The sequence below is a fragment of the Macrobrachium nipponense genome, chromosome 7, assembly GCF_015104395.2.
Source record: "Macrobrachium nipponense isolate FS-2020 chromosome 7, ASM1510439v2, whole genome shotgun sequence".
Lineage (NCBI taxonomy): Eukaryota > Metazoa > Arthropoda > Malacostraca > Decapoda > Palaemonidae > Macrobrachium > Macrobrachium nipponense.
The window spans coordinates 40634790-40644734 of NC_061109.1; the positions used below are offsets into that span (position 1 = coordinate 40634790).

Here is a 9945-nt window from a genome sequence, read left to right on the forward strand (position 1 = left end):
ATCGTTGTCAACGTCGCCAGTGATGACGAGGACGATCTGTTTTTAGACAGTGATGGGGAGTGAGCTAAAATATCCTTATACGTGTGTATATATAGTCCTGTAATTGATAAGTTTTGATATATTTATCCACCAGTTTTTTTATTTTATATGTCTATGCTGTTTTCATGGTTACTTCAAAAATTTACTTCAAAATCTGTGAAATTTCTGTATATATTGTACATGCTTTATTGGATATATATAATAAAATAATGTATATAGTGATCTTACTTTTAAATAAACTATGATCTGTGTTTTTCCTTCCATATTTATATCTCCAATAATAATCTAAATTTCCCACTTCCACACCATTCTTATGGAAATAGATAAGAAAGTACATGATAAATAAAAACATACAAATGGCTTTATGAAAAGTAATCAGTAATAAATGGTAGTTCGTGTACATTTTAAAACGTAAAGAAAACATATGGTAGTACACTATTCCATGCATAGGTATCAGACAGAGTAAGAAAGAGAGGAGTGGGCGGGGCTTCTTTCCTAGCTCTTTGGCTAAGCCAACGACAGGTGTTCGTATATTTTCAACTAATACTGAGGAAAATGAATATTTTCTAAGTAAAGTGTCTTAATTATTAATTCCGGGTACTTGATTATATTGCCATATATTCGCGGAAGGTGTAAAACATGTTGTGCCAAATTTTTAGGAAGATACAGTTGATATTTAAAAAGATATTTAAGAAAACCTATGCATCGCAGGGCTTGAAATGGTCAGTAGTCTAGTTAAATGATCGATTAGGAGGACACTAAGTGTTTACGGAGAGGATATTGGGAAAAAAATACAATCAAGATGAGTACAATACGATAGGATACTATTAATTCGATTTTACTTTTTTTTTTTTTTTTTTACTCGGCATATCAGTTATGTAACGCTAACGATCACAAGGACTAAACCTTGATAACGCCATTACGTCATACGCTCTATCAGTGTGATACATACTAAAAGATAATGATGTTTATCTTTCGTATTCAGTCGGCATTTCTTTCCTTCTAGGTCTGATCTGCAGATAGATGAATTGCATATACATAAAGGAGAAACGAGAAAACAGGCAATTTCATTTTGGTGATGAGAGAGCGAGCTCATTAAACTTGCGGGTGATCACGCGTGTTCATCTTTTCACACACCACACACACACACACACACACACACATCAGATATGATATATATATATATATATATAATATATATAGATATTTATAATAATATCATTTATACTATATAATATATATATATAGATATATATATATATAATATATTATATATATACTTAATTATTATTATATATATTATATAATATATATATATATCATATATATATTACTTACCACACACACACACACACATTATATATATAATATATATATATCTATATATATATATATATATATATATATATATATATATATAAATATATCATGTCATATCACATTATTTTTGACAATATACCGCATTTATGTGATGAAAGAAATATCCGCATTTTTTTTTTCTCCTGAGCAGAACAATAAATAAATAAAAAAATGCGTAGTCTCACTTCACAGCTAATAATCAAGAGGCATTAAATAGCTTTGCTCTATGGCTTTTAAGTGCCAAGATGCAGGCCACTGACGCTTCCTCTTGAGTGCCAACAAAAAACGCCAAACACAATGTTTCTTAATCTGTGCTCCGATTACCCCAGCTGTAACGCGGAATGTTTATTTTGCTCGGGATGTGAAACAGTACCCGGCGTTTCCCAGATGTCCAATTTAATTCGTCACTTTGTCCGTCTGAGTCTAGGAAGAAAAAGTGGAGTGAATAACTAAGGCATCATCGGGCGCCTAAACTGCCAGATTCCAATTCAATGACTAAAGGAAAATTACTTTTAATTTGTGGCTTATTGTCGCTATGAGGATTGGGTATTTACTGTTACTTTTCTGTCCAAAGGTAACAGAATTGCTACCAATAAATCTGCAATACGGACACCAGTTCCGTTTGTTTATTTAGTGTGTATGTTGTATCATAATACCGCGTTTTTTAACATGCACAAAAATTGCATATTTTACTCAGTATAAGTTTTCTTACCAACTTAATTATACCGCATTAAATAATATCAAAAGCAACAGCAACATTGTTACCTTAATTTCACCTTGGAAAATGTCTGTTATTTAAAGAAAATCAGCACCAGTTTAGTCAAGATCATATTTTTGTCACGGTAAAGCGTTATCGTACAAAACGCCATTAGAGGACTGACTAGGACAATAGACCAAGAGTAATTTCCGTTCTATTTATTCATGCATCTCGGTGAAGAAGAGGGAACGATCTCTTTTTTCTTTTTTTTTTATCGTTTCATGACACGGAAACAAATGGGGAACGACGAGATGACTCGGTGATTATGGCAAAGAAGTGCCGACAGCTGTGTTTACTGGGCACCATTCACGCGACGGACAAAATTTAGAACGATTTTCACTCTGTATTGCGCTAAAGATACTTCAGCGATGTTCGGCATGTCGTGAATGTCGAACACTGGGGGGAAAAAAGAGCGCAAGAACGCGGGTGGGCATTGTTGATCCCTTGTTTGTTTGGTTATATCCCTCTTTTTCTCTCGTCTTTCATCTTCTGTTACAGTGTTACTGTAACTACAAGCACGCTTCTCGGGTCGGCTGACAAACTTGAAGACCTTCATCCTTATCGATCAATCCGCTGAGGTAGTATAGGCTTATGTTCCTGAAATTTTTACCATTCCTGAAGTTGTCGTACGTCATGTATTAGCGCTGGCATTCTGCTGCTTAATATAATTATTATAACCTTGGGCGTTTATGTTTTGTAGAGGGTTTGTAGTAATGTTAAATCGTCGTGGTCCTTTGCTGTGACTTTTTTTTCTCTACTGTTTATATATTTGTTTTATATATATATATATATATATATATATATATATATATATATATATATATATATATATATATATTTCTTTTTTTTCTTTATCGTTATTTTCATATTTTCTTTGGTTATTAAATTATCTTCTGTTTAGCTAATGCGGAATTATTGATTGCTTAGTAAATTGGCGGGGTGGGGGGAGGCTTTGACTAGTCCAAGGAATGTGTGCACATAATAATAATGATGATGATTTCATATTCCTTCCATACTATAGAGTTTCTTACATGCCTGTACCTGAATTAAAAACAAAATAAGTAACACTTGTTGCGCACGGGCCACTGACAAGCAAGAAGAAGTAATAAACAAAGGAAGGGGGTGTGCTAAGTCCTCAAGGAAGTAGCTCGCCCTCGTGACAGGTGAACGAGTCGATAAATCAATCAAATCATGAGGTAACGGAGAGCGACCTATTCTCGATCTAACGCAGGCACGATTTCCTCCATTTAAACCTCGCTAGTCTAATTTAATAGCTCGAAGTCACGCAAATAACATCGCCCGTAACCTGATACGGTTAGCAGCGTTTAAACGCGGATGCACATGGTCGCATATTGTGCACGTCCTGTTGCCAAATTGCGTGGAAAATTATCAAGCAATTGCGGATGATTGACAGTTAGTTGCCTGCCAGGTGTAGGGTGGCATGGAAAGGGTGTAGTACTACGGATTCTTAGATGATTCTGAAGGTTTGAGATAGAGAATTTTAGCAGGAGGTAGAAAGAGTGAGGTAGACCAATAGTAGCACTTCTGAATTCGTCAGGGATTTAGGCAATGTGTTCTTGCTTAACAATAAAAGGCTTTTTGTGCCTACAACTCTGTGGGTGTGTGTGTGTGTTGCAGCAATTCATTGCTCAGCGTTGCGTTCGTCTGAGAGCCTTTGGAATAATTACTTTTTTTTTTTCCATAAGTTGTGCCTTAAAAAGGTAAATTCATCCGGTTGGTAATTTTTTTTCCTTGCTCACATTTCTCACATGGATCACTACTACTCACGCACGTTCGTGTGTAGAGTCACTTTCGTTTCTTGCTACTTATTGACACTAGGTTATATAGTCATTCATTCTGTTCGCCATTTTAGTGTCGCAGTAATATTGTTTATTGATTGAACTCGTGCATTCTCCGGTTATTTATGTAGAGTGTCGACACAAATCAAGTTTGATGTAAAGCTGTAAGCGCAAAAAAAAAAATGACAGTCGGTGATAGGATAGTGTTGAAAAGATGGGATAAAGTGTTTTTGAAGAAATGGAGATAAAGTTGGGGTAGAGGGATTAAGGTAGACCAAATAGCAGTTACAATGAACTAAATATAGTTTTAAGATTGACGTTCATTTTTGTTGTTGAGTGTTACTGGTGTAATATATTTTTTTAACAAAGCTAATCTTCTATTGACAATATGTGAAAGGACAACACAAAGTGTACTAAACAAACCTAAAATACATTCCTACACAGTTCACTGTCAATTGAAAGGAAGTAGAAACTATCAGGCCTTTAAAAAGTAGGCGTACAAGAACAACGTATGAAGGTAAATATATAATGATACATAACAATCTCTCTCTCTCTCTCTCTCTCTCTCTCTCTCTCTCTCTCTCTCTCTCTCTGGCCAACTAGATAGAAGGTAATCCAAAAAATCCAAAGGGATATGTTGACACTGAACTCGAACGTACAATAATCCTGACCCAGAGGTGACCTTGGGGACTGGTTGGCTTCCCAGATCTCGTTCTTATTAACGATTTATTATTCAGCTATTTACTCTTGCCAGTCCATTCTTTCCTGCGTTTCTTTCGTTTCGTCCACCTCTAGCAAAGGAACCCAAAATCTTACGATGAGAGTTGGCTAATGAATGAAGAAGTAATTGTAAATTATATAAAGAACTTTTATTAATTCTCTCTCTCTCTCTCTCTCTCTCTCTCTCTCTCTCTCTCTCTCTGCTTCTGTTGCTAAGAGGAGAATACATTCGACAACAAGTTCAATAGGCATATGGGCCTACGGCATCTGTCATTTCTTGGTAGGCACCCGCCCATGAACTAACCAGCCCTGGTGTTTGCTTAACTTTGCTGATTTGAGCACCGTCACAGCGAACGCGTTGTATCAGCATGGAAAATAGGTGGTGGTTGCCTAGCTCTCAGACTCTCCAATGCGCCGTTTGTAAGTAGTATGGACTGGTTCCGTGAACGCCACTACTGCAGTGAAATGTCAGATTGCGTAAATTACACAAGTTGCATGACACACGTGCTAAGACACTTCTTGCTATCGATTGGACACCGTCTGCTATCGTGGAAGTAAAACTTGCTCGTGTAAATGAATAATGGAGGAAGTCAAATATGGAATAAAATCACATTTAAGAATCTGCTCAATATGCTATCAGTGCTTCATCGATATATCGCTTTTAATTCTAGCCGTTAGTTTACCTAGCAACAGACAATATGAGTATTGTTTCTAGTAGATTCGACGACATTCATTTTCTATGCACACATCGGCCACCGTAAGCCTAATGTCGATCATCAGTTTTATGGGGCTTGCGTAACCCATATAAATATTGTAATTCATGGTGACTAATCGATACTGTCTACGGTACTCCCGCGTTTTACAGTAGCGTTATTCGGCAATACGGGTCTCGCTCTATTTTATTGCCCTTCGTGCTTCACGGTAGCATTATTCGACATAATTTTTTTTCATCTTATAATACATATCAAATAATGTATTTATATAATGTATTAAGGGCAGTGATATTCCGGGGAGGGGAAGAGCTGAATTTATGAGCGTATTTGACTGTCATTAGAACACCTACCTTTCTATACAGAATCTATGGTTTTAATAAAATTGGTGAATTAGTGACTGATTAATTGGACTCTGTACACTGGCATTAAAATAACTATGGCTATGCACGCCTGAGAATTCTCGTAATAATTATTACTCCGTGTAATATTGCTTACAATGATAGACCCTCGAAAACTAACAGAGTAAGTTAAAAGACTCAACTTCGACCACGCAGTAACCATCAAAATAAAATCTTCAAAATTTGAAGTCATTATATAGTAAGGGATTCTGAAAATTGACCAGGGTGACAACTTGGCAACGAGTTAATCTTTGGCCTAGGTGGAGAAAATACCATTTAATTGGAAAAATTTTCACTATAGATCAGTTTGTTGTAACAAGAATTTGAATAATTTAAGTTCTGTTTTCAATTTATATCTTTCTGTTAATAATCAGGAGAAGGCGTAATAGTGATCTTCGTTAATTAATCCAACACGATCTGTCCCTCCAGGAAAAGAATGAATCGTACGTCGGACAGCCATTCATCGCCGTCAACTCATCATCATTGAAAGAGCCAGGCCAGGCAGCACCAGTGGGCGAAACTCAGCCGGTGGTCGTAAGTTCTCAACTGATCCGTTTGTGTCTTACCTCATGTTCTGTGATTTTTTGTGACGTTACAGCCTTTTATGGAACCCAAGAACCCCCATTTATCTGGTGCATGCTGCGTAGAATGTCAAAGAAAGGCGATAGAGGCCACCCCTCGACGTAAATGCTGAAACAGCAGACGACGTGCTCTCAGCTGATATATAAATACTGTTAGTGCGTGAGCCTTATGATCAGCTGATGGTCCCAATGTATGGTTGGTGGACTGTTTTGGCAAAGGGAAAAGTGATGCGGGAGTGAGCCCAGTGCAGTGTGTGAATGACACTGAAAGCTCGAAATGAACTAACTACTTGCGTAGCTTTATCTTTTGTCAGTGTCCTTTTTATTAACTAGGCTATGCAATCAGAACTCGTTTGGAGGCTAAATTTAAGTCACACCCACAATAAGTCGACTGGTGCCATTAGTTATGAAATCACTCAAATCAGTCACTGCAGTGACGTTATAATGCTTTGGCTAACGTGTGTCGTCAATCATTTTAAGTTAAACCGTTTGTTCTCTCTCTCTCTCTCTCTCTCTCTCTCTCTCTCTCTCTCTCTCTCTCTCTCTCTCTCTCTCTCAATGTAATTTATTTTTATATATTGGCTCGAGAGGTACGGTTTCATGACAGAGGTTGACCGGCTATCAAATCCTCTTGAACTTCTGTCCTTGTTAAATTGTATGGTCTCCATTGTCGTGTTTGGAGCATGTATAATTTTACATTGATACCTTGTTGAGATACAGTATTTTATAAACACTTGTGCAAGACTATGCTTTTCCAAATTCTAGCAACAAAACCTGAAGTTTAGACATTAATTCACGAACTAAAGATCATACAAAGTCTAGTATATTTAAAAAGTAGTGACAAATTATTATTATTATTAATATTATTATTATTATTATTATTATTATTATTATTATGATGATGATGATGATGATGATGATGATGATGATGATGATGATGTTCTGTCTCCCAGAACATAACAGACTTACACAGGAGAGACTGAACTTATATGAAAATAGAATAAAAATTAAAGAAGGTTGACCATTATTCTTAGCCTAATTATTTAATTAGATTTTTTTGTGAGAGATTTATTCCTCACTGGAAATAGGTGATAATTTTTAGTATTTATTCATTTCATACCTTTGATAGCCAAGAATGAATTATACATAGGCTTTTCAAAAAGCCAATGTATAATTTTTCCTTTGCATAGGATGCTTCTAGAACTGCAATGGGTGGAAATTAACCATGTTGTGAGGTTGCACAACCCAACATAGATTAGTCTGAGGTTTTGACACCTTGACATCTCAGGATGTTAAAATTTTAATTTATTTTATTTGCTTTTTCAAACAGCTTTAGCTTTGTTAGAAGAAACGGGATGCTTCTAATTATGGCAAAGACTGTGTACTCTGTTCATAATTTGTTCAGGCTGAAAGTTTAATTCATTGCTTGGAGAGTATTTATGGTATTGGATAGGCCAAAGAAATTTGTATTTATTACTACATGGCAATGAATATTTATACTTGATGGTGAATATAGTAAGATTCTTCAGCACTATATAATTTACATAAATTGGCAAATTTCAATTTCTTTGCTCTCATTGCTACAGTATTAACAAGTTACTTGCTGGTAAATGTTAATAGCTACCAATCATTGCAATTAATGTCAGAAGTTTGATGTACAGACATGAATAAGATTAAATTTAGTCTTTGTTTACACCTCATTTGTTTCCTTGATTTTGCACTATTGAATCTTCCATTGCCAATCAGTACAGTAGAAATGTATAGTTTAATGGATCCCCCCAAAATTTTATATTTTTTATCATTATTATTTTTTGGTATCTACTGTTCATTGTATCCAGTGGTATGGTAACTGCTCATTGCATATTAGTTACGTAAGAAATAGGTAAATTTTATTAATTGAATTTTCAATTTCAGAAGCTTGAATCAACATAAGACTGCCACATATATTGTGCATATCACTACGCTGTAAAAATGGGGGACCAACCAAAATTTAAGTAAGTAATAGTTTTGACCTTTACTCTTTCGTGATTACACTTTACTCTTAATTTCTATACATTGACTTTGGTCTTAGTGCTTTGTGTCTGGCATACTGTACACTTTTTGATCTTGTATGCTTTTGTATCCTGTATTTCTGACTACCACAATTCACTGTTGAGTAGTATTAGCCAAAGTAACATCATGTGGATGGGTATCCACATCATATACAGAAAGTGTAATGCACTGTACAGTGCGTATTTTGGTTTTGCAGTGGTAAGAGTAACCTTGTTCTAGACAGTTCGTGATTGACACAGAGGCATACTATTTCCAGATCTTGTTCACTGATGTTGCTTTTTTCTTTTGTTAACTTCTCTTATTTGTTGCTATTTGGACATAGTAAATATAAATGAATAAGTAGGTCACTTTAGACGGATTACTTAGTGTTTAAGGTTAAATAAAAAATTCAGTGGTGTTTGAATATACTGTAATGACGAAACTTACTATGCATCAAGATTCTGCTAATGTATACAGAGGAAGAATTTTGTACTGTGAAGTAGTTTAGTCATGTTGCTTGGTTCACCTATTTAACATGCCCAGTTTGGGTTTAACTTGTACCAGTTGATCAGTGTGAGTAACTTAGTTGTAGATAAACATTTTGCTCTCAAGTTAGTAATCATAGTATTTACACGTTTTTGATGGCAAAGGGTGCATATTCATTATTAACAACAATACTCAAGAATAGATTACAGTACATAAAGTGCCAGCTATAGAAATGGATATCTATCAGGTGCTCATTATGATTTATTGGACTTTTGCCTCAAATTATATGCTTCCTTTACTGATATACAGCCTTTTTTTCTTATTCTATCTATTGCAGAACAAAACCGTATTTTATATTGTTTTTGATGAAGAAGTAATTGATACCAAAAAGTAAATTATGTCAGAGTATATAAGTAACTTACCAAATAATTACATAGCTGATCATGTAATTATTTGCTAAGTACATATATATTAAATCTTATTATAAAAATGTCATTTTTATATAAGTAACTTAACAACAAATAATTACATGATCAGCTATGTAATTGTGTATTTGGTAAGTTGTTACTCCCCTCCCTGTTCACTAAACTACACAAACTGAAAATTCTTACCTGCTGTCAATGGTGCCCTCTGTCTGCAATCATGTCATTAGGCTATTAAGATCTCGTAAGTACAAAAATATACTATTTATTAACCAAAGCAGTTGATTATAAAATAGGACAATATGATTAACAAGTCATAATGGCAGAAACCCTAAAACTGCCCATAAAGAAACCAGTAAGTTGACATTCTACCCTCCTGACTAAGAATTCACTCCCAGACCCAAAATGTCAATCAGTTCATCGTATTAGTCAGGTTAGAGATTCCGTCTCTAAATTAGCCATGGAATAGGACCCATCTGTAATAAAGATAATAATGGATAAAAGATATATCACACATATCACTCTTTTCAAAGTATTCACGTAAAGAGTCTATTTCACACTTCTCTCTCTTTCCCAAAGGTAACGGTTTTCTAAGTTTTTACAAAATATGTCCTACCTATATGATGGGGCGTTCTCTCCC

At 35.1% G+C, this 9945-nt stretch overlaps 1 protein-coding gene across 1 annotated transcript in view; it reads left to right on the forward strand.

Annotated features, from left to right (window-relative positions):
* The window catches only part of LOC135217581 (mitochondrial glutamate carrier 1-like), an 86659-nt gene that overhangs the window by 25400 nt on the left and 51314 nt on the right, over positions 1-9945 (forward strand). Inside the window, exons 2-3 of the mRNA XM_064253547.1 lie at positions 6215-6319; positions 8281-8360. Of these exons, the coding sequence (XP_064109617.1) occupies positions 8338-8360 (23 nt within the window). The 5' untranslated portion in view covers positions 6215-6319; positions 8281-8337. The remainder of the gene's footprint in view (positions 1-6214; positions 6320-8280; positions 8361-9945) is intronic.